At 42.1% G+C, this 25,550-nt stretch overlaps 1 protein-coding gene across 1 annotated transcript in view; it reads left to right on the top strand.

The window, feature by feature from the left end:
* shank1 (SH3 and multiple ankyrin repeat domains 1) overlaps window positions 1-25,550 on the top strand; it is a 68,209-nt gene that overhangs the window by 38,157 nt on the left and 4,502 nt on the right. Inside the window, exons 15-25 of the mRNA XM_078270130.1 lie at window positions 6,186-6,268; window positions 6,386-6,510; window positions 7,207-7,342; window positions 7,462-7,542; window positions 11,353-11,361; window positions 11,704-11,730; window positions 11,846-11,902; window positions 12,087-12,202; window positions 12,785-12,908; window positions 13,524-17,039; window positions 17,612-18,521. Of these exons, the coding sequence (XP_078126256.1) occupies window positions 6,186-6,268; window positions 6,386-6,510; window positions 7,207-7,342; window positions 7,462-7,542; window positions 11,353-11,361; window positions 11,704-11,730; window positions 11,846-11,902; window positions 12,087-12,202; window positions 12,785-12,908; window positions 13,524-17,039; window positions 17,612-18,521 (5,184 nt within the window). The remainder of the gene's footprint in view (window positions 1-6,185; window positions 6,269-6,385; window positions 6,511-7,206; window positions 7,343-7,461; window positions 7,543-11,352; window positions 11,362-11,703; window positions 11,731-11,845; window positions 11,903-12,086; window positions 12,203-12,784; window positions 12,909-13,523; window positions 17,040-17,611; window positions 18,522-25,550) is intronic.

The raw sequence follows: 25,550 nt of genomic DNA, 5'->3' as shown, positions 1-25,550 counted from the left end.
CTCCCGCTTTCTTTCTTTCATACCCTCTCTTTATCTCTCTCTCTCTCTTATCACGCATGCAAGCGCACACACACACACACACACACAAACATATACACACACACACACACACAAACATATACACACACACACACACACACACACACACACACACACACACACACACACACACTGTAAACAGAATCACAGTGGTATAGCCTGACATGCAGGGAGAGAAACAAAAAGGCAGAGAAGTGAAAAGAGAGGGGACAAGAGCTGTGATCGTCCTCGGATGCAGGAGGGAGGCAATAGAGAGAGAGCGAGAGACATAGAGAGCAAAGGAAGAAGGGAGTGGAGTAAGTCGACGGAGGACAGCTTCGACATACGTGGAAGAAGGCTCTGACTAAGAGATGATGTGAGTGCCTATTCGAGAGATTCTGTACCTCTCTCTCTCTCTCTCTCTCTCTCTCTCTCTCTTGCTCCTTCTCCTCCTCTTCCTCCTTCCGCCACTCACCCGCCAGCTGTTTCTCTGTCCTCTCTCCTCTTCCTGTCTGCGTCGATGCGTCTCCTCCTTCCCCCCTCTTTCCCTTGCTCTTCCCTCTCATTCATGCTTTGTTTACAGCAATTGTGAGGTTATAGTGTGTGTGTGTGTTTGTGCATGTGTGCATGTTAGAGGTTAGAAAGAAAGCAAGAAAAACAAATGGGGTGGGTGAGGTTAGTTAAGTGTGATTTAAAGGCATGTGGGCTCCATAACAGCAGGGGAAGGACAGCAGCCAAGGCTTCAGAAAGATCTGCACAAAGTCAGATTTGTAATATTACACAATAATTTGACTTGTCTTCTATCAATATTTTACGTAATGATGATGATGATGATGATACCTGTTCATTAATTTAAATGTCACTAATATCACTATTAGTCCCTTTGAATTCATTATCTCAGATAGGACTGTATAGCAAAGATTTATCTCAGTCACATCCATTTTTATGAATGGGAAATCACGAGACTGATGGATGGGCAGAGTGAATACTATACATTTAAACCATAGCTAGTGGAGGAGTGAAGAGAATGGATGAAAGGGAAGAGGAGGATGGAGAAAGAGGAAGGGTATGTGGTGTTGGTGGTTGTGTATGAGTTGATTGCATGAATGCATGCATGTTTGGACTGTACATGTTTGGACTGTACCTATGTATGTGTGTGTGTGTGTGTGTGTGTGTGTGTGTGTGTGTGTGTGTGTGTGTGTGTGTGTGTGTGTGTGTGAGTGTTTGTGTGCATGAAACCCCTTGCGAACAAACCCAATCACCTCTCACTCTCTCTCTAAATTACCTCATTTCTCTTTCCCTCTCCCTCTCCCCCTGCTCCTCTTCTCTCTCTCTCTCTCTCTCTCTCTCTCTCTCTCTCTCTCTCTCTCTCTCTCTCTCTCTGTCGCAGTCACAATGAACCATCTCCATCTCTCTCTCTCTCTCTCTCCCATTCCTCCTCTCTCTGTCTTAAGTATGAAGGGGTTGGGAGAGCTCGGCCCTCTCCCTTTCCCTTCTTCCATCTCTCTCTCCTCCTCTTCTTCCTCTCCTTCTCCTCTCTCGCGGCTCGCGCTCGCTGCTGTCTCGCTGGAAGACGAGAAGGAGAAGGAGCAGGAGAAGGAGGAGGAGGAGAGGGAGGGGAGGAAATGGCGATGGGGGCATGCGGCGAGGAGGATCTCTCCCTCTCCCTCTCCCTCTCTTCTTCCTGGCCGTCGCTCGGCCCTGTGAATAGGAGCATCTGGTTCATTTACAGGTAACTGCCATGGCTTTTAAACCCCCCCTACCCTCCACTCCCCCTCTCTCTACCTCTCTTCCTCCAGTTGCCTGGGTAGATGGGGGGCGGAGGGAGGGATGCATGCATGTGGACATCATGGATGGCAGGGCAGAATCGATTTGATAGATTGACAGATGTTGCACTGCATGTTTGCAGACCAATGTGTTTGAGTCAGTGTGTCTCATTGTGAATCTGAGTGTGTGTGTGTGTGTGTGTGTGTTTGTGTGATGTATGTGTGTGAAAATGGACGAGAGCTGCTGCTGCACAGCCCAGTGTACTGTATGAGCAGTGCAGCCGTTCTGTGTTTCGCTGTGTGAACATGTGTGTGTGTGTGTGTGTCGTTTTCTTTCTCTCTGCTTTAAATCGCTCTCTCTGTCCTCTAGCAATGCTGCACCGGCACGAGTGATGCTTGCTGCCTTTACTGATGTGCAGATTGATTGCGTGTTTGTGTGCATGCATGCCTACAGTATGTTTGTGTGCGTTTGTATGCATTGATGGTGTGTTTGCTGTTGTCCATCAAAAGCATAAAGGGAGAGAGAGAGAGAGAGAGCGAGAGAGAGAGAGAGAGAAGGAGACTGCTGACAAATTGGAAACAGCGCAAGGTGAGGGAGTTTTAACGATGCAGCATGCATGACAAGTTCCAGCTTCTTTCTGACACCTCTATGGAAGCCTGCATGGACAAACCTGTTTACTATCTTGGCTTCTTACATACGCAGTAAGAGACATACTCACTGTACGCTGTTGGATTGTCTAGCTCAGTCGCTTGCATCTAACATATTGATGACAACATTAGGTCGCTAATACTGAGGAAGCAGTACTGTGGAAGTGGCTCTACCATTGTGTCCCAGTTAAGTGGCTTAATCCTCTGAAGGATGCAGTTCACAAAGGTGGACCTGAGAGGCAGAACCTGCTCTTCTCTCTAAATGAGAGAGGTAGAGCCTCACAACAATCTTCAAAGTCATGAGGAAATTTCTCTCAAACACCCAACAAAGTGTAAATACGAATGATAAACTGGGATAAGTTGAATGATTACCAAAGTTGCATTACAAGTTACCTGTCAAATAGTGTTAACATTTAAGTGCTGTTGTTCTGTAATACCCTGTTTACAACATGACCAGACTGCTAACAGGAACAAAACAGTGAAGTTTATGCCTGGCTTTCATGATTTATACTCTACAGTGTTCTTTTTTAAATCTTGTTCATGTAATATATGTGCTATTCACTGATGACTATCTGACCACAAACAATTGCTAAATATGACCTGGTCATGTAATATTACCTGACTTTACAAGTTGAAGAGGATCGCCCAAACACTCTTTTAAACAATTGACCAGTGCACAGCGGATTTGGGGACAATGGGGGCTTTAAAGGATACACTGGTCATGAGAAAATGTAGGCTGCATTTGGATGCGCATTTAGTCCAGAAATTATTCAGACTTCAGAGGATCCAGCCACTGAACTGGGACACAGCTAATGTCACTTAAGGTTGATGACATCCTTGACATGACAGCAAAGCCTGTTGTAGGTGCTGGTTGGCTTGGATTCGAGGGAATATTGTTACAGTGTGTATACAACCCTCAAGGGGACGTGCATACCCACACAGACACCGTGAGTGAATATAGGATACGAGTGTCACTCTAATCTCACTGATTGTTGGCTGTGCAAAAGGCTTTAAGTGCATCTTTGCAGTGGCCCGTAAAGTTTTCATCAAGCATATATTGCATTTTCTGCTGCTGCTTTATACCCTCTCATAGTGGTTTGTCATTCTAATGGGTTAATATTGTTGGGTACCAACCAGGCACCTATAAGGCACTGTTTGTTTGAAATTAAAAAGTCAAGACCAAGACTTCACAGTTCATCATCGGCCCCACAGATATAATAGCTCTTTAAGTGTTGTGTTTGAGGCATTTAATCATGCTGTTCCTCAAATAAAGGTTGTGTAAAACTAGGAAACTTCATATTGTAGTAGTAATCCATTATTTTTACACTGGGTAGAACTACAGTCCATGAAGCTAAGCAACATCAGTAGGCAAAAATATGATCTGCTGTTGGTGGTAAAGTTTCCTGAACCGATATGTTTGTTGAATGCACACATGCTGATTTTTCATGGAGTGACTTGTTGCAGTATGTGATCATGTATTCCCTTGGTCCCTCAGAGCGCTTGAGGTCTGGGCTGGGCAACAGAGATGGACAGAAGAGGACAAAAATATCAAAGAGACAGAGCCTTGGCAGAGACAGAGAGGCTCTTACAGCCCGTGGAAAGCATCATACACTCAATAGACTATGGGGAATATATGATTAGGAAAAAAATTTGTAGAAGTTTGAAGAACAAGGGAAGGAAGCCATCATAAAGAGAAGTATGGAGAAGGCAGGGTATTAGGATGGAAAAATGTAAAAAAAAAAAAAAAAGAAAAAAGAAAAAAAGAAAAGCCAGTGAAAAGAAGATGAGAGGGATGAACAGATGGAGCAGGCTGGGACTATTTTGGTGCTCGATGGGATTATCAGCATGTGGTTACAGTATGTTACAGCTGACACTGTATATATACCCCTCTGACTGACTGAATGGCTGTTTGGAGGGTCTTTCATTCATGCAAGAGTCTGTTAGAGGTCAGCAGCCCTGAGAGGCGGCGCTGTTTCCCACACCGAGTGGTTTAAACTGAAGTGGCTGAGTGTCCATGTGTGTTGTTCCTCACCTCTTATGCTAGTAGGACGAGAAAAGCCTCTGTCTTGGGCACATACAACACACCTATTTTTTAAACACTTTTTCAAGCATTTAATGGTAGCTTTTTTGTTTTTAAAAGTAACATAAGTAAAATGTGTGAATTTAACCACCATCATTCAATCTGGTCTGCCTTACTTGAAGAGGCCTCAACGAGACACTGCTATTTGTAAGGTTTCACAAACCAAACATGTTGGGAACCACTGGTTTAATAGTGATTTTTAAGCTTTTATGTTTTTATGTTAATCTGAAAAGTAACCTGGAACTATAGTTGTCAAATAAATGTAATTATGTAAAAATAAAATATTTCCATCTGGTATTCAGTTGAGTAGAGATAGTAGTGTAGAGTAGTAATATGAAGTATTAAATGGAAATACTGAAGTCCAAAATTGGGCTTACAGTACTTATAATATAGTAAATATATTTAGTTACATTTAACCTCTGGTTGCATATTTCCCATCTGTTTGTGCCACGGGACACAACAGAAAGTACACTACACTATACAGGCTCCACCTGTGAGCATGCAGTGCCTGTTCTCTGCTGACACTGACTATAGCGTACTATCACAGCTTGGCTCTGGTATGGACCTACCCAAGCAAGTTTCCCTGCGTCCAGATCTAGCTGTTGCTGAGGCAACAAGCAGCACCATCATACAGTATATAGCATCTCTTCTTCACTGAAGTTCTGGTAGAAACCGGCTCTGGGCTCACTGTCAAAAACATACAGCAAAGTGAAGCAATGTGGAATAAATTACAGTTAGAATTTTTAAGACTGATCTCAGTAGTTTGAAATTGAAGCTGCAATATTTCTTAAAATCAATATTCAGTTTTTAGATTTGACCACTCTGGAGTATTTGTAGTTTCCATTTCAGAAATTATTTAAAGTGTTCAGAACATGGGGCACTTTACATTGCTACTACTAATATTATGACTAATACTTAGTCTTATATACTTAAATTATTATAAAACAATAACATATTTTGGGTAAGGTAAGTCATATCAGGCTACCCATAGATCCACAGGTGTAAAGATCAGTTCTAAAAATATAAATTAAACAAACTGCATCATCTCCATTGGATTAGAGTTGGATGACAATCACCTATTTGGGTTTCCTGTCCTCGATCAGATTCTTAATAGACAAATATCAATCCAATACACTATTTTTAACTTTTTTTTGAGATTTTAACAATGTAGACACAATAGAAAGGAAAGGGAAATATTTTTATAAAAATCTGAAATAAGAACAGGAGGCTACAATGTATTATGATTTCAAGATAAGTAACTGACAAACAAAGCTAAAAAAAACAACCTGAGGAGGACTATAATAATCAAATAAACATGTATATTAGCAAGTATACACATATGTAAATTCCCACATATATACACACGCAGGGGATCCAGCTTAATCCAGTACACTGCTGAAATGAGTTTTTGCCTAGTACTGGTGGTGATGTCATCAGAGGGGGACACAGGAAATGGGAAGCAGACAGTAGAGGAGAGGAGTGATGTAGTTGGGGTTATATATCAGTGAGTTAGGGAAGGGAAAAGTAACACCAGCAATGTAAATGTTGTGATTTATGGATTTATAACTTAACTTTCCATGATGCACAGTATGTCCTCCTTGTCTCCTGTTTTGTGTTATTTCTAACTCACTCTCTCTCTCTCTCTCTGTGTCTCTTCTCTGTCTCCTCTATAGTGACTATATAATCAAGGAGAAGACAGTGCTTCTGCAGAAAAAAGACAGTGAGGGTTTTGGCTTTGTGCTGAGAGGAGCCAAAGGTAAGAAATGTGAAAAAACACAAACATTCTGCCTTCCAATCACACTCATTGATTGTGGAGTTTTAATCATACTGTATCACATCCATAATACATTCTCCCATTTCATGGTGTCTCCAGCTCAAACTCCTATCGAGGAGTTCACCCCCACCCCGGCTTTCCCTGCCCTGCAGTACCTGGAGTCAGTGGACGAGGGAGGCGTCGCCTGGAGAGCCGGTCTCAGGATGGGGGATTTCCTGATAGAGGTGCTGCCATGATTTACCACTGCATTATGGGTTGAAATTGAATGCACTGACAGATTCTATGTAGAGGTTCCTGGACCTATACAGAACCAGAAAGCAAAGGTGTACAGTCCTCGAAATGTGGGATTTGTTTTAGGAAATGGTTCATCTGCATCTGGATCTAAATGTTCAAAATGGTCTATTCAAAATTTTTATATTATAAACCTTCTGTATTCACACATGGCTCCAGATCTTCACCAAAAACTAATATTTTATTCCATGACCCAAGGCCTCACTTTCCACCAAAGTTCATCGAAAGCTGTTTGTAGGTTGTTCTACCAGCCTGTAAAAACTATACAAAGGGATATATATATTTCAGTCAAGCACATATGACTTCAAGATTCATTAATGTATAGATCAATTGTTATTACACATTATATTATATTATTATATTATTATTATATATATATATTATATTGTATATTATATTAAACAAACATATATTAATGAATAAAGTTTGGTTGATATGAATGTCCAAGAATCCTGAACTACAAGTAATCACTTTAATCACTCTATATTTTACTGTCAGTTTTCACATCCATCATTTATTGACATAAATGATGCATGAGAACATAAATGCAATAGAGAGAAAAAAGTGAAAATGTCAATAATAAGCCTCAATAAATTCTCTGTCCCTCTGTGTCTCTGTGTCTGTCCCAGGTCAATGGTCAGAATGTGGTGAAGGTTGGTCACCGACAGGTTGTCAACATGATTCGCCAAGGTGGCAACAGCCTCATGGTCAAGGTTGTCATGGTAACCCGCAATCCTGACATGGAGGAGGGTTCGAGGAAGAAAAGTAAGAGCCTATCTACTGCACCCTGGGGTGGTACTGTAGGTGAATGCTGGTGATAGCTGAACCTTGTTGTTGAACAGCTTGCAGACCACTGCTGCCTTTGTGTGTTCCCTCCCTTACAGTCCCCCAGCAGAGTAAGAGGCTGAGCACTCCGGCTATCGCCCTAAGATCCAAATCCATGACTTCAGAACTGGAGGAGATGGGTAAGAAATGAAAGAAAATGGGCTTAGATAAACTTGCGGGGGCGAAAAGAGTATTACAAAGAATAAAGAAACACACAGACAGTGAGATGAAGACAAATAAGGGGAGTGCTTTAAAGCTAAAGAGGGGGAGATGAAAATGTTTCTGGGAGAAATAGATTGAGGTGATGAAGGATGATAGAAACACTGTGAGTGTTGGGCGTTGCTAAAGATGCTGAAAGTGTGAAGGGGAGTTGAGCTGGGGTTAAATTTAGACAGCAACAACGTAGAGAGGGAGATAGTTAAGAAAGAAAAAGAAAAAAAAGATTGGCTACCGCCGTGGATGACGGTCTCAATGCATTTCACTGTTCTTTCAGAGGTTCCACAATGTCACTTCCAGCACCCCCACTACAGGTAACCCCACGCAGAAAAAGTGTCGCCATCCACCCTGTGATCCCTCTCTCACTGCCCGCTTCTCTTACCTCTTACCCCCCTGCACCCCCCACTGCTCCCTGACACCCCCACAGCTTTAACCCCAGCACCCACAGAGCAGTCTACCAGCCCCTCTGCTCAACACACACACACACACACACGCACGCACGCACGCACGCACGCACGCACGCACGCACGCACGCACACACACACACACACACACACACACACACACACACACACACACACACACACACACCAAGGTAACACTGCAGGGGAATGAGCATCACGTGAGAAGAGTTTTCTGGAGGCCACAAACATCCTGGCAAAGTGTCTTGTCTTCATGTATTAGTTAGCAAGTTGCAAAATATGTCCTTTTTTGTTGATATTTTTTGTTTAGAATGTCTTTGATTCATTTGGAAGAAATCCCAACCAGGAGAAAATTATTGAGATGAGTAATATTTGAGTAAAAGCAACTTTGTTCCAGGTCTGTTGCTATGGTTACAGCATTATGTGTGGCTATGCTTATGCCATCTCTATTTGAGGCAAAATAGTGGGAGGAGAGTGCATGGTGAGGGTCAACACCCCCATTTCAAATCAGAATGTTGGCCAGTGTTTTATTGGTGATTAATTTTCTAAACATTTACGGCGTTTGCCATCGCTGTAGCTGTCACTGCTGTCTGGTTCTGAGCATGCCCAGTGAGTAACTGATGATGTATGAAGGCTGATGACATATGGAGCTGCTGAAAAGAAAGGGGAATCTGCTGGGCTTACTCAGATCTGGTCTCAGATCTGGTTCCAGTACTTTCTCTTACAAACAATATCCTAAACTTCAAGTTCAAGTTCCACTTTATTTATCCTTAGAAAAGGAAATTTAGTGTGCAGCAGGATGTCTAAAAACACATACACAGAAAAAGCACCACCAGATGCCAACAACATTGTAAACACAACACAGGACACACATCAACACATCAATGGAGACACTCCTTCCCCCAAAAACCAATGACAGAATCCAATTGAACAGTACACATGTAAATCTGTCATAATGAACATGGACAGGAATAAATAAATACAATATACAATTCTCAAGAGATGTCAATCAAGTGAATTCAGGTTCCTAATAGCCACAGGAATAAAAGAATCCCTGGCACGTCTAGTTCTTAACATAGGTAGCCTAAAACGGATCAGATTAAACTCCCTAAAGAGTGGGTGATCAGGGCAGTTTAAAATTTGGTTAGCCTTACCCCTGACCCGTTTATCATATATATGTTGCAGCTGTGGTAGCTGTACCCCAACCACCTTAGACGCTACGTTTACCAGCTTTGTTGGTTTATGGTTGTTGGTCATTGAAAGACCACTGTACCACACCACAATACAAAATGTCAAGACTGATTCAATAAAACACTGGTAAAACAAAGTCATCAAAGTCCTGCACACGCTGAATGATTTCATCTTCCTCAAGAAGAAAAGTCTCTGTTGGGCCTTTTTACAGGCAGCATCTGTGTTGCTCTCAAAAGATAATTTGCTGTCAATGATGGTTCCTAAATATTTATATATATATATATATATATATATATATATATATATATATATATATATATATATATAACTTGCCAAAACTGTTAATCAACAGCAACTACCATGCGTCCAGCTCTGCTATTAGTCAGGATGTGAATAAAGTTCATACTGAGTGTAGAAAACAGCCTTTTGCTTTAATCCTCCCCCATCTCCTCCCCTCACCTGCCTCCTCTCTGTGGTGTGACCTCACCAGCACAAAGCATGAGCGCCCTGTCTGAAACACAGGTGCCAGTTTCCTGAACCCTCAACCCACCTCCCTTCCACCATTAGTGCTCACTATATACACTATTGTCTTACTACTAGCACTGTATGTTTGTAGTGATAAAATCTTCATTGTCTCACTACATAGAGTATCACTCCAACAAGCCTAAAGGTGTTACAAATTAAACTATTTTACAATACAGTGTTGAAATTTTGTAGGAACATCTGCTGGATTAGGCAAAAACACGAAGGTCCTCTTCTTCTACCACAAATGAAGCAAAACACTTAATCCTCTGCAAAAGGAAGTCATGGTTTTTAGAGAGAATGTGGTCATTATTTTGCAGACAAAATAGCAATAACCATGTTGTTTTGAAACTGTGTAAACTAGCCACATCATCATCATACCAAGGTATTAAAATTAAGTGAAGTGATATAGATGTAAAAGCACCACAGTACTAAAGCTAAATCAGCTAGGCTGATAGTAAGTTATTGCAGATTTATCATATTGTGTATATTTCATACGATAAGTAACAAAAAATTGTTGTACAGAAATGCCAAACTAGGTTTGAGGTAATTCAGAAACAGTGTCACCATTACATAGAGAGCATTATACCAGAGAGCATTTACAAGTGGATTAAAATATCCCACTAAGTGTGTATCTTGGTAACGATTCTTAAAAAACAAACAAAAAAAACAGTTTGGTTATATTATGTGTTTAGATAGAAAATTACTATTGGCAGAAATATCTTTATCAGATTGTATAAAAGTCCCAAATATTGTTATCAGCATCTGCCTCAAAACTCTCAGTATCGTTAGTGTTATACTTTTAAATGAAAGAGTCAGTTCACTCAAGATGAACTGCATTTATCAATTAATATCTCAAGTTCCTTGAGATGTGGGTGCTTAATCTGTAGTCACACACCTTTGTAATAACTTTGATCCTCTTTGCTTTTGCCTCCTTCTGGATCAAGGTGATAGAAGCACAGTGTGTGATGAAGCCATGTCAGCCCCTACCATATGCCTATTAAAATGCATTAGAATTAATTTAGCCGTGAAGCCTATTAAACTATCTCACCTCTGTGATTGGTGCAGCGTCCCAGTTCACCTAGAAGTCATGCTGCAAGATAACAAGGACATTAAAATAGAAATGATCCTGCAGTGCACTGAAGTCCACAAATTGTTGTTTCCCCAACACTCATTTCAAGCAAAGTGTTGTTCAAATATTTTTGGACGTGTGTTTTGACAAAAACTATGGCTTATTTTTGGAAGGATTTGTGCATTGGAGTTGCATTGAAATGAAGACAAGTTCAGAACCGTTCATGCTTGGTTTAACCATCGGACATTAACATTTAATTTCTGTTTAATTAAGCTCAATAATCACAAATTATGAAATATACCAGCTTGAGTTCAAGTATGGCGGATAACCCTATTCCTATTCAGTCCACATGCACAAGCTCACTTACACGAGTGAATACAAAACTAAAGGGTCACCTTTAATACCTCCTCTTTTACTCTCCTGTAGACTTGTCCCGTTACTGTTCACTTGTCTAACCACTAACTCTGTCTTTTCTTTGTCTCCTTTGTCCCCACTTAACTGCTGGCGGAATGTTGACCATTTAACAGTGGAGAGAGGTGGGAGTCAGCTTTAGACTAATTCCACATTTAAGTGTGTGTGTGTGTGTGTGTGTGTGTGTGTGTGTGTGTGTGTGTGTGTGTTTGTGTTTTTCAAGTGTGTTAGAGAGAGTAACAGCATACTGTATGTGTGTGCAGCATGTTTACTGTGACATAAGTGTGCATGCTTTAGTTGTCTTTAAGTGTGGGTGTGATGTACGTTCTTTAACATTGAAGATCGAAAAGCCTGCCATGGTGACTCAGTTTGTCAGGCTCCGGTGAATATGATTAGTATTCACTGTAAAAATGCTATCGCACCTTCACTCCTGCCAAAACTTAAGTCTCCTTTTGTCCTCCTTCCAGCTGCTACCCCTTGGAAAAAAAAATCAGGTATGCTCTGGTACACTCTCACTTAAGGCATTGTATTTATGTCTGTCCAAAAAGACTTGGCACTTACCGCTCAAGTGACTTATTGGGCTTATTCCGAGTATCTTTTTCTTTTTAGAATTTGAATCCTCACAAGTTACAGAGAAGAAGAGGACAGTCTATCAGATGGCTTTGAGTAAGGGAGCTCATGTTTGTCAGTGGATGTTTCCTGAATCTCTTCCACTCTTTCTCATCCTCCTTCATCAAGTGTGTCCCTTTCCACACATTGTTTCCTTCATTTTGTTGCTGTCCATCTTTCTGTTTCATTGCTGTATGTCCCTTTTCTCTCTCTCTTTCTTTCGCTGTCTTCTTTCTCTCAGATAAACTAGATGAAATTCTTGCAGCAGCTCAGCAGACAATCAGCACCAACGAAGCGCCGGGGACACGGGGACAGGGGCCAAAAAGAGACAGGGGGCGAAGTTTCTATGGCAATGAGGTGTGTATTGTGAAACATACTACATTATATTTATGTGTATGTTCCTGTGTTGACTGGGACTGTCATCAGGTTGAGAAGAGTGCCTGTCTAACATGACATTGAGTTTTAGTAAGAGACAGCAAAGAATATGGAATATAGATGTAAAGAATATGGAAGCAAAACTTGGGCTACATCTAAAGGTTTGAAAAGCTAAAGATCCCCATTGACTGAGACCCATATATTTGCATAAACATACACTGGAGACAGGTATTATCACCTGGCCTGTTATGAACAACACATGAACCAACGTAAGGACAGCACAAAAGGAATTTTCACATTTGTGTGGAGCAGAATGTGTAGTCCGAAGATTTGTTACATGATAATGTCTGCAGCAACATATTTTATTATTTTCAGTCTTTTATTGTTGACTCATTTAAACCTGCATTAACTGGCATGTGACACTAACTCTGAACCAGTCATGCAAAGGAGTCCCTCATACACAATTTTTAGTTTCTTTTAGCTTATTATTTTGCACATGTACTGTACAATTATGTCTTGTGTCACTCTCCACTTTCTTTCACATGCTCCTTTTTGGCATTTCAGCCAAACTACGGGGATCATTCCGGGATGGGGATGATGTCGTCTGGGTTGGGCCTCGGCTACGACCGTGGCCAGTATACCTCAGGTCACGGCCCACCGCACGGTATGCTGCGGCAGAAATCCATCGGTGAGGCTGTCTGTTTTTTCTGTCTGCCCCTCCTTTCGCCTGTCTGTCTGTCCTCTGGACCGGTAGAGGTCTACACTGTGCTGACCTGTTTGTCTGTGGCCAACCACGTGTTGTCTGTGGCCAAAGTGCACACTTTGTATCTGTAGCTGATTGTATGTTATACACTTACCTGTTTAACTTGCTATACCTGTACTGTACTGTACCTGTACTGTCTTTTACTCACCCAACTACTATTTGTGATATACAGTAGTGCCAATAATCTCCTAGTTTTATTCTGATGGATTATTTTCTGGTTTGTAAACAAATGCTGCCCAGTTGCTACTTGTTTGTGGAATTATATATAGCACTAACTGACTTACCTACTAACAGACATAAGAATTGAGGACAGACTCGCTGGCAGGTAGATGGGCAGTCAGATTTAGACAGACACTCTCATAGAAAACCCTCAGCTTTCCTTTTTTCTGGCTCCATTTCCTCTCCACTTTTATTCACCCCAAAACTTTTCTCCTTTTCTTCTTCATCAGCTTCTCTTAATCGCACTCTCTATCGTACCACCTGTAAATTCCTATTTCATCCCAATTTGTTTTTTCTCCATTTGTGAATGCTGTACTGCAGGGGTGCCTGAGGAGGAGAGGCAGTACCTGCATCCTCCAGCCATGAAGTTTGCTCGCAGTCTGTCGGTGCCTGGCCCAGATGAAATCCCTCCCCCTCCCACCACAGCTCCACCAGACCCTCCATTCTCCTCTGCTCCGCCACTAGGTTGGAGAGCAAAGACATCCCAGCAGCCCTCTGTCTCCGTTTCACAGTCCATATCCACCTCTGCACACTACCAGCCCTACTCCCAGTCAGTGCACTTCACACATGGGGGCAGGGAAAGGGCCGGTGGTCCCAGCACTGGCCCCAGTGATGGAGCGGTGGACAACACAACCTCGTATGCACACGCAGCTGCCCATACTCAAAGCAGGACTGCTTCACGGAAGATTGCATATACTGGGGAGTCTGTTGGAGCTGGCATAGGGGCTAGCGGAGGGACCAAGGCTGCAGGTCTAAGGAGAGGCTACAGCACCGCTGTCCCCCCATCCAGCATTGCCACTGTAATGCCCCAGCAACAACAGACTACCCAGAGTCAACCCCAGCGAGCAGACCGCAGTGCAGCTGGGGCTGGAGCAGGCGGTCCTAAAGGAGGGGCCCGGAGAGGCAAAGGCCCCCTGGTGAAGCAATCCAAGGTAGAGGACCTGCGCATGGCCCAGGGTACAATGGGGGGCAAAGGCTTGGTGGAGAAAAGCTCCATCCCCATACCAACCATTATCGTCAAGGCCCCTTCAACCAGCAGCAGTGGACGCAGCAGCCAGGGCAGCAGTGTAGAGGCCGACGCTCCTACATCAGGGGAGACAGATGAAGCCAAAACGCCTCATGGTCCTCCTCCCTCCACTCCTGCTCCACAGCCCCCTTCTCCCCCTTCTATCCCAGCTCCACCGCCTCCATCCTTGCCTTCTATGCGAGCCCAGGATAATCTGGACTTTACCAGCCAGTTTGGGGCTGCCATTGTTGGCGCAGCTCGCAGAGACAGGGAACGGTTTCATGAAGCCCGCAGAAAGAGTGCCTCATTGTTCATGTCTGTTGAGGAGGATGTAAGTCTTGGGGGAGTGAGTGATGGAATAACAAGGACTCAAGTGTCACAGCAACAGCTTAACACACAGGGTGAAAGTTCATCAACACGGCTGCGCCCGTCCAAGTCTATTGACGAGGGCATGTTCTCTGGGGATACTTTTATCCATCACACCCGCAGTATGCCTCCAGCCTTTGGCCTACCTGAGTACTCCTCACCTGCCCTGGACTATCAGCCTAAGTCTGTGCCTACTGACTTGTACACAGCAGCAGGCAGGCAGCCAGCACCCTCCAGTACCACCACATTCATTCACCCTCTAACAGGAAAGGCTCTTGACCCCACATCGCCACTAGGCCTCGCCCTGGCTGCCAGAGAGCGTGCTCTGAGGGATGACAGCAGGTTAAGGAGGGGAACAGAGCACCACTTTACCCGACAGATGTCAAGTGGGATGTTTCCTTCGTCTACTGTCACTTCTCAGCCTGTGTCGTCAACCGCCCAGTCCTCCAGCTCTTCTTACCTGGTCACCTCATCTTCTCTGGCTGCTACCACAGCCACTGTTGGACGCCCACCCTCACCCAGAATCCTCAGAGGAGTTGGGAGTGTGTGGAGTGAGGAAGGCGGTGGAGGAGAGAGGGAGCGGGAAGGAGGAGGGGCTCGTGAGGGACTAAGAGTTCGCTTCTCTGAGGACAAAACGGTCCACACACACCACTACCAGTCTCAGCCGTATCAGCCAACCTACAAGGAGAGGGAGCGGGACAGGTCGAGGGAACGGGAGAGGGAGCTGTCAAGAGAAAGAGACAGGGACAGGGACAAAGAGAGAGAGGGTTACATGAGGAGGGCAGAGCAGGCTGCTGCCAATGCGGCAGCCGCTGATAGCTCTGCTCAGCAGGCGTCCCAGTCTCAGCAGCCTCGGAGGCCCACTTTTCTCAGGATGGAAAGTCAAACTGATGCCTATATCTTGTCCCTCACCCCTCCCTCTCCTCCACCTACCAGTACTCAGCAGACAGCGAACACTACTGGGAGCACTGGGACTGGTATAATGGTTCTTCCTCCCCCTGCCCCCTCAGTTGATGCGGACGATGAGTTTGTCTACGCAGACCCTCTCCCACCTCCATTACAGTTTGCTAACAGCTTCGACAGGGGAATATCAGGGTACTCACAACACGGGATGCGCCCCAACAGCCTGACATCCCGCCAACAGCAGGTCCCACCCCCTCCACCTCCACCTCCTCCTCCACCACCACCCCCTCCACCCCCTCAAAAAGAATCATTTGTAAGTGGGTTTCCTGCTCATACACCCCTGCCCTCACCTCAGGCAGGGGACTCCACTGCCTCCAGCCTTACATCTTACGACAGTGAGGTGGCTAACCTGACTCAGTCCGTTACCTCCCCCTCCCAAACGTCGCCCAACCCCCCTCCCCCTCACTCTCCCTCTACTTTGCAGCCCACCTCGATAGCAGGACCTCCGCCTCCCCCGTCAGTCTCACCACCGCCTCCTCCCGGATCTTATCACAGACCCTTTTCTATGTCCCACCCCCACCACCTCTACAACAGCTCTCACACTCCTGGGCGCTCTTCCCCCACGCCTCCCCCGCACACAGTCGCACCTCCCCCGGCCTACCGTGGTCACCCAGCGCCCTCCTCCATTGCTGCCACCTCTGCTCCACTTAGGGGCACTGCCTCACATGCCACGACCGCTAGCTGTGCCGCTACAACCACTGCTGCTGCCACCACAACAAACACCTCCACTCAGCTCTACCACGAGCGCACACATACCACACATACAACATCCTCCACCGCCATCACCGGCAGTCGCAGGACAGGGGAGCACCATCGTCCTCCCCCCACTACTAAGAAAGGAGAGTCCCAAGAGACGGTGGTGGACTCTGGGATTGAGGAACTGGACAGCCGCAGCAGCAGTGACCACCACCTCGACAGCATCCTGGCCAGTGTCCGTGGAGACAGGCTGGACCGAGGGGAGAGAGGAGGACGGATGGGAGGCGGAACAGGGGAACCGGAAAGGGGAGGAGATTTTCTGGAGTCTTACATGAGCTACCTGGACGGACAAACTTTTGAGATGCAGAATGCCACAGCAGCAGCCTCCACCTATCCAAAAACCAACAGGTTCAGAGAAGGAGGTCGCACCAGTGATCTACACAGACAGACCAGCACTGCTCCTGCATCCTTCCACTCACACAGACGAAGAGACGAGCAGGAAGAGGATGAGGTCGAGGAAGGAGTGGATGAAAGTGGCCGGGATGGGTATGGAGTGAGGGACGTGCAAAATTTGGGACGTCCTATTTCACCGTACTTTGAGCGCCCTCGCACTCCTGAGATGAAGCCTTTATGGGGTGAGGGGCAGATGGCCGGTGACCAGTCTGGGTCACTTTTAGAGGGGAAAAAGATTTACCCTCCTGCATCCAGTATGAAGCCCAGCATCATAAATGAGCTGAGCAGCAAACTGCAGCAAAGAACCAAGGACAGCTGGAGCAGCCAGAGACCTCTAGGCAGACACAGGTACACATCAGTGAAAACTTTGGCTTTATGTTTTTCGATGTCACAGCATGAACTACAGTTTTTATTGTTGTTGATGCACGGCATTGTCATTCTATTAATGTCTCACCTGTGTGAATGTATTAGTGTGCCACCTGTGAGTTCTGTACCTTTCACAATTGATGTTCAGGCCTTCTGTGAAAAACCTTCTTTGTATGTCTGTGTAAGTGTTATGTCTATACTGTGTAAACCTCTCCTTTTATTTCTCTGGCTTTTTCCATGTGTTTCTCTCAGAAGCAGAAACAGGTAATAGAGCCACTTCCACACTTTTTTTCTGTCAGGAAGAACATAAAACCTTGACACCTGCTTAAATTTACAGCCGGTTTTGAGACAGTAAGGAAGGAGAGGAAACCTTGTTAAGCTTGATTCATTTATAATGTTGTACACAATCACGATGTTGACAGTATAAAATCATTTAAATCCATGGGTTCTAAAAATTGCTGGTCAATGTTGACCAACATTTTCCTTAATGTGTGTGCATGTTTTTCATTGTATTGTTTTCTGTTTTTTATCATGCTTTTCTCTTGTCAATTTCTCTCTTTCTCCATTCACAGATTTTCAGAAGACTCAGCCTCAGCTTTGAGCCCCCCCTCAGCTCGATCCTTGTCACCGTCGCCAATTTCATTATCGCAACCATCGTTATCCCCGTCCCCCACCCCTGCCTCCCAGTACCCCAACTGGGGACGATCCCCATCTCCTCAACCTCAACCTCCAGCTGCCTGCCAGCCTCCACGTTCACATTCTCCATTGTCTCCGACATCTTATGCCCCTTACCCCACTTCCCCCAAACACAGACCTGTCTACCGGACCAAAGCCCTAGAATTCCAGTTCATCCCCAGTCGCGACTCCCGTAAAGCAGACTCACACATGTTACAGCGTAGGCGAGCACCCAGCCCCCTCATCTCCCCGTCAGAGAGGCCAAAGCTGGGTCCCCCCCGGCCATCATCCCTTCCGCTCCTCCCCACCACACCTCTATACAGTGCCATGTATGACCTCCGAGGTTCAATCACCCCGCCATCACCTGGGAATCCTCTTGGAGATCCTTACTTCTCGCCCTCTCCTCCCCTGTTTGCCCCCTCTGGTGCCCCTCCTCCTCCAAACTCTACTTTAGTTGTCTCTCGATCCCTCTCTCCAACTCACTTCCTGTCCGGGACCTCTTCTCCGCCCCTACACCCTCACCCTCCGCCTACATGCCTGAGTTATCCCCATCTACCGCCCCCTTCCCCTACAAAGCCTTTTGCCTCCAAGCCGCTGCCCTACTGGACAAAGTATGACGTTGCAGACTGGCTAGGATACCTGAACTTGGGTGAGCACAGAGAGCGTTTCCTGGACAACGAGATTGACGGCACCCACCTGCCCTCCCTAACCAAGGACGACTATCTGGATTTGGGTGTGACACGTGTAGGCCACCGCATGAACATAGAACGGGCCCTGAGGGCCGTTATGGACAGGTATGGCTTTAATTCTCTATCATCACTTACCATCTCAATTATTTGGAATATTTACAATTAGTTACATGCTTTTTTCAGTTAACTTTTTCAAAAACTTCACAGTTCTTTTTACCAACAAGCAACTCAACACAACAGTTAATCGCACATCTAAAATGCCCTGATGTAACCAAAACACTTCTCAAAAATATAATACACTAACGACCAGTAGCATTACAAAATGTATTACTATTGAATTTGAAGTAGCTTTTGTTTGTTTGTTGTTGTTGTTTTTTTTGTGCATAAAATGAGATTCCATTACATAAAAAGAATGTCATCACTTTACTGCAAGGAAGTTATTAACTAAATAGTCTTTAACTATCCATCAGTGATGGAACATTTTTTGTTTTGTTTATTTTAACATTGTGATCGCATGATTTAGATATTATTGTAGAAATCTGCTGTTAACCTCGCACTAGCCTTTTGCTGATTAAAGCCTGCCAATTCAAATAATTTTATGACAATTCACGCAATTAATTGTGATTCAGTCTAACGTTCAAAGACAACATACTATAGGCTACTATGACATTTTATGGCATACATTACTATACTACAACTTTTTGTATGACATACTATATACCATAGGTACATCTTAGTTCTCTTACATTGCATCCCCGGCTCCTCCACTTGCCTTCATTCTTCGTGTCTTAGTCCGTCCCACCGAGGAAGAGAGACGCAAGCAAATCATGGGAGGACAGAGGGAACGAGCAAATGTGTTTAGAGGGATGAGACGTCCTTTCCTCTGATGCGTATAATTTGTCAGCTGTATGGGGGGAGTTAGCAGCCCTTTCAGCTGCATGGCTTCCGGGAAGGCTGCTCTCGTGTATCCTCGCTTATAGCTCCTCTGTGATCCCTCCTCGATGCTCGTTCCTCGGGGTAGAAATAAGGGCTTTGAGACAGACTTCACGGAGGAGGAACAGAACAACTTCTGGTTCAGGTTTTTATGACATGACACTATACTATGATTTTTATAACATTTTACTGACATACTACTATGACTTTTAAAAAAATAACTTTTTAATGACATACTATACTACAACTTTTGTATGAATTTTTTTTTTTTTTAAGGAAATACTTTACTATGACTTTTTCAAATTACATATACTATGACTTTTTTCTGACATACTATACTATGATTTTTATGACATTTTTATGATGTACTATAAAATTACTTTTTTATGATTTTTATGACATACTATACTATGACTTTTTAATGACCTTTTTATGATGTACTATAAAATTACTTTTTTATGATTTTTATGACATACTATACTATGACTTTTTAATGACCTTTTTATGACAAACTATACTATGACTTTTGTTTTACCACTTTTTATGGCATACTATACTATGACTTTTTATGACATACTGTACTATGACATTTTTATGACATACTATATTGGGACATTTTTATGGCATACTTTACTGTGAATTTTATGTGACATTTATGTCTAGGGGTGGCCGAGACACAACAAGAACCAGCCTCATCTTCCCCAAGTCCCAAGCAGCCAAAGAGAATGATCACTGAATATGAAAGGATTTAGTTTATTTACAGATTCAGATAAACATACTGGGAGCCTGGTCAGACTTCAGGGTGAACCAAGGCCAACAAAAAAAATCTAATGTAATATCCAATCTAACCTGAAGAAATAAAGTAAACCAAAATACAACTACTAACCTCCCTAACTCAGCTAAACAGGAGAGAAAAAGGTTACCAAATGTAAGCAGCCCACCCTTACTACTTCCAGAAGAACATAAAACATCAGTATGGCTAAAGCTACAGTCAATCCGTGTTTAGATGCTATTTTGCTTTTTTATGGCATATTATACAAATACTTTTTTATGACTTTTTGTGACATTCTTTACAACATACTAGTATACTATGACTTTTTATGGCATACTATACTATTACTTTTTAAATGAGTATTTCATGGCAAACTATTCTATGACTTTTATGAATTTTTTATGACATACTATAACTTTTTATGACTTTTACTAACATACTATACAATGACATTCATGACATGCTACACTATCACTTTTTTCATGAGTTTTTTATGACACACTATACCTTTTTATGATTTTCTAAATGACATGGTATTCTATGTCTTCTTTCAGTCTTTTCATGGCATATAAACTATGACTTTTATGAATTTCTTATGACAAACAATAACGTTTTTATGACTTTTAATAACATACTATACTATACCTTTATGATTTTTTTTAATGATATGCTATTCAATGACTTGTTTCATGACATTTTCATGACATACTATGATATTTTCCTAATTTTTTTCATGACTTTTTTAAGGTATGTGTTAGAATAATTACATTGTCAAGAATAGACAGAGACCACTGAAGTTATATTAAAGTTCATTTTACCCGAGAACCCAACGAGGAAGCCTTCTCCTAACTTTTTTTGAAAACTTTTGCATCCTCAATAATTCAATATAAAATGAGAATATGAATAAGAATTCTGCAATTTCTCAGTACATTACTCATAATGTACATCATTAAGCATTCACGTCAATACTAAACATTTTTAATCAGATGTTGATCTCAATCATTGTCAGTTGTTTGTGAATCTGTAAGACATGAACAGATACATTATACACTGCAAACTGCTTCTGTTGTTTAGGATCAAATTTAACCCATGTAAAAAACTTTTCATTTGATCAAAATATACGTGTATTTTCAGAATGTGAGTCTGTGTACCACTTCACAATGCGTCAGACGTGTCAGATCAGGACGTCTGCTGGCCGGTGGTCTGTACCTCCAGATAGGATTGAGTGTCTTTTTCTTTGGTGAAACAGGTCATATGATTGACCCCTCCGTAGCCTTCTTATTTCAGCGTCATCAGTTCATCACAGAATGTTCATCAAGGCTTTGGGTAGGGCATGTGGTTTGCTGCTGGCTCTTTGGTTTGCACAGTACATCTCCAGATGCTGAAGTCACAACCAGACGGCTAGCACTAGTCCACCATCCCTTTCGCTCTGGGCCGAGAACCGTAGCCAAACCACAAACCTTTATCGTGTCTAGCTGTGCTGTGGTCTGAGGTGCTGTGATGGTGGTTGTTGTTGTCTTCTGGTACAGTTTGTCACCGGTCCTGCAGCTGGAGGGGGAGTGAGATGGACCTAATCTCTGACACAACGAGACACTGTGTGGCACAAAACAGAACTCTGAGAAGCAATATTTGTTCTTTATCAATATTTATCACTTGGAAAAACTTCTACTTATTTTAGTGAACATCAATAATTCTAAAACAGCATTTCTTTCCCTCATGCTGGTTTAACTCCATAAAATCCATACAAATATGCTGAAAAGGAAACACTGGTTTTTGGAAACTGTTCTCTTTTAAGCCTCAGTTTATCTTAAGAAAAAAATTCTTTAGAGTAGTTTTAAAATCAAAATGATGTGAACACTTTATTTATTAAACACCTTATTTATTATTGCTACTATATCCCTCCTGTTTGAGGCATGACAAAACTCATGACTCAATAAGCAGCATATATAAATTATCTGTTTTAGTGGTTTAGCCATTAACACTGTGTCCTGTGTTACACAGCAAAACCTGTATAAAAGCAACAAAAAAATCAATAAATAATTTCTTTAAAAGAAAAAGAAATCACCAAAATAAAATGTTTCAACATCAATATCAATTAATAATTTAGTTTAAACAATTTGTGATATAGCAACTCAAAATACAAAGTCTAAAGTGCAGCTTTACTGAAAAAAACTCACTAGTCAAAATAAATGAACTCTCATCTCAACCTGTATCGGTTTCAATATTGTCTCAATTCATAAACGCAGATGAATTACACAAAAATGTGTTGTTTATTATATTTTTGGGTTTGGTTTGCAACACAAAGTAATACTAATTGCTGTCTGGAAGTTCTAAAAATCATTATGAATTAAAGTTTTAGGCCTATAGAGCAACCCTAAGCACTTCTAATTTGAAGTTTATCCAATTTGTTACCTGATATGGGACCATATCACATTATATAATTAATGTCAAAAACTGTACCTCAGTGTATTAAGATGATTGCTGAGCCTAAACTGCACATGTGCAACTCCTGTTTTTCTCGTATCTCTGTGTGTGTGTGTGTGTGTGTGTGTGTGTGTGTGTGTGTGTGTGTGTGTGTGTGTGTGTGTGTGTGTGTGTGTGTGTGTGTATATTGTCTGGGAAGTGCCTAACCTTGGCTGTTCTCTGTGCTTCTGAAAGAAAGGAGGAGTTCTCCTTTTTTGCATTTAAACACACTGCTTTTCTACGTATTCAAAAATGTTGAAATGTAATTAGGGTTAGTCAATTCAATAAGGTTTAACAGATAGTTTTAGTGGAGAAAGTATTCAAATTATTTTCTTAGGTAAAATTACTAATTCCAAATTGTAAAGCAATACCAGCAATATTCCATTAGAAATATTACCTAAGTAAGAAAAGTATCATAAAAATATGTACTTAAGGTATTAAAAAGCAACAATATAGAAAAGTCCTCACATTTTTGAAACTGGAAATGATCAAATCACTTTTCTGTCAATCACTAAGTGATTAAGCAACTAATCATTTCAGTTGGACTTGTAGGTCTATTTGTTTGTCGGGCAGTTTGATGACAATAAAACATATTTTATAAACATACGTTCTGTGTACAAAAATCCCAATTTGTCTTAACCAAAATATGTCAGATTACAATAATATCTGAAAGCATTTGACAAAACTCTGCTACTACCTCTTTTGTCTTTTGAAGAAATTAGTCATTCCTAAAAATGACATAATTTGTCTTTGAAATCAAAAATCAACTGTTTGTTTATCACCTATATAAGATAAGAAAGATTTTCTTTAGACCACACTGGGGAAAATCCCTAGTTACAGCAGCTCAACATTTTTGTCAGCTTTATTTTTACAACTTCTACTACTCAACTGTATTTTAGATTTTTAGCACTTTACTTTTGTATTTTCACAATTTTCATCAGCTTTTGGCATTTGGAAAAAACATATTTTACTTAATTAATAGGAAAATTATCATTTAAATATCCCTTAGATAAAGGCAAGAAGTAGGTCAAATATAATTGACTTCTGAGTGAAAGTAACTCCTATACAATCCATCTATAGGAAACCCATTATCCTAATTTAAAAGTACATTTAGCTCTCTGGTAGCTCTTTAGTCTGTGTAGCTTCTATATGTGTGCGCTACAGCAGCTCAGTGACAGTCTTCTGAGACTCCTCCTTGCTGGGCGTGGCTGCTTGTGAAATCTGAGCCAGTCTCTCATAGACTGTCTGTACTTCTCTCTAATGCTCTTGCTCATTTAACGGCTCTACTTTTTCTTCCTATCACTTTTCCTACACTCTTTTCAACAATGTGTACCCCTTTAATATACAAAGTATATTAGTATATTATATATTATTATCTTTATAGTATAAAAGTATTATCTCTTACTGTTTATAAGATTTATCTTTAACTTCTATTATATCTTACTTTTCGTGTAAGTTTTTATCTTTAACTACCCTACTGAATTACTTGATTTCATTAAGAGCCAGGTAGCATGTATGGAGTTCACCCAGCTGCGTACCTTGTGCAGTGAATCTCTTATACAGTAGCAATCAAGCAATTACAGTTTAACTTTACCTCCTTTTTTTATTTTCTTTTTCATTTTTCTCTACAGAGTCGTACTCTGTCTCCTGGAGTAGCGAGCTCCTTTAACGTGCTGCACGGAGTTCCTGTTTTACCGCAGCCTCCTCACACAGGCTTTGAACTAGTTGTCATAAGACCATTAGATATTTGTATTACCTTTACCAGACATACCACTCATTTTTGCTTCGTTTCTCTGATTGTCTTGTCACTAGGTAAACTCCAACCAGATATTCACCTGCAAGTTGTACAATTCCTACAGTGGCACTAAAGAAAGAGAATACCCCAGTGAAATCAAAGTCATCATCACCGTTTTGTCTAAATAAGTAGTCTTTCTGGTCAAGGAAACAAAATTTATCTCGACTAGGTTTCTTCTCTGCTGTTCTAGGGATCTTTTTATTTCAGTAGTCTTCCCACAAGACAACGGACATATTGTCCTTTTCCTATCGACCTACTTGTTACTTATTCGTTTCTCTGATTGTCCCGCCACTAGGGTTAACACTTATATACTCTAGGCATCAAAGACATCATCACCATTTTTAAACAAGCAGGCTGTCCGGATAGAAATAACATTTATTTCACCTAGGTCTGTTCAGTGGTCCTGTCCTTGCTGTTCAAAAAAATGTCCCGTCACCTTTTCTCACTTCCAGCAGGAACTGGCCTCTCTAAGAAACAGCAATTCAAGCCGGAGGTCATTGTTTAAGAAGTCACCAAATGACTTCCCCGTGCACGGTGTTTTCAGGACCCGAAACCTGGAAGTGAGGAAGGATTTTTGGGACCCGGCCATGAAGGACCAATTTGTTAGAATAATTACATTATCAAGAATAGACAGAGACCACTGAAGTTATATTAAAGTTAATTTTACTCGAGAACCCAACGAGGAGGCCTTCGCCGCACTACAGAATAGTACAGACAATGACCTAACGAAAAGCTCTCTACAGTAGTTTATTTATGTGTGAAATACAATCATGAGACAGGGTTTGATGTCGTCAGTTGTTGTCTTGTCAGAGTCGATGACGTCTCCCCTATCTGGTCTGGAGGGCATGAACACACCGTGCTCAGACAAGGACACGCAATGGCTAGTGTTATGGTTTCTTAACACTATCCACAGCAGTTTAATTTAACAGAGAGAGAGAATATATTATTCTATGCAAACAGTTTAATAAATAACAAGAGGGAAAGTATTTCAATCAAAATTTCCCTAACAGTATGCTATACTATGACTTTTTCATTACTTTTTCATGAAATACTAAACTATCACTTTTTCATGCCATTTTATGACATACTATACTATGACTTTTGTATCACTTTTTTCCACACGCTATACTATGACTTTTTTCGTCATACTATACTACGACTTTTTAATAAA

Source organism: Sander vitreus, chromosome 15 (assembly GCF_031162955.1).
Source record: "Sander vitreus isolate 19-12246 chromosome 15, sanVit1, whole genome shotgun sequence".
Lineage (NCBI taxonomy): Eukaryota > Metazoa > Chordata > Actinopteri > Perciformes > Percidae > Sander > Sander vitreus.
Note: the sequence above shows the minus strand (reverse complement) of the source record. Positions and strands in the feature narration are given on the sequence as shown.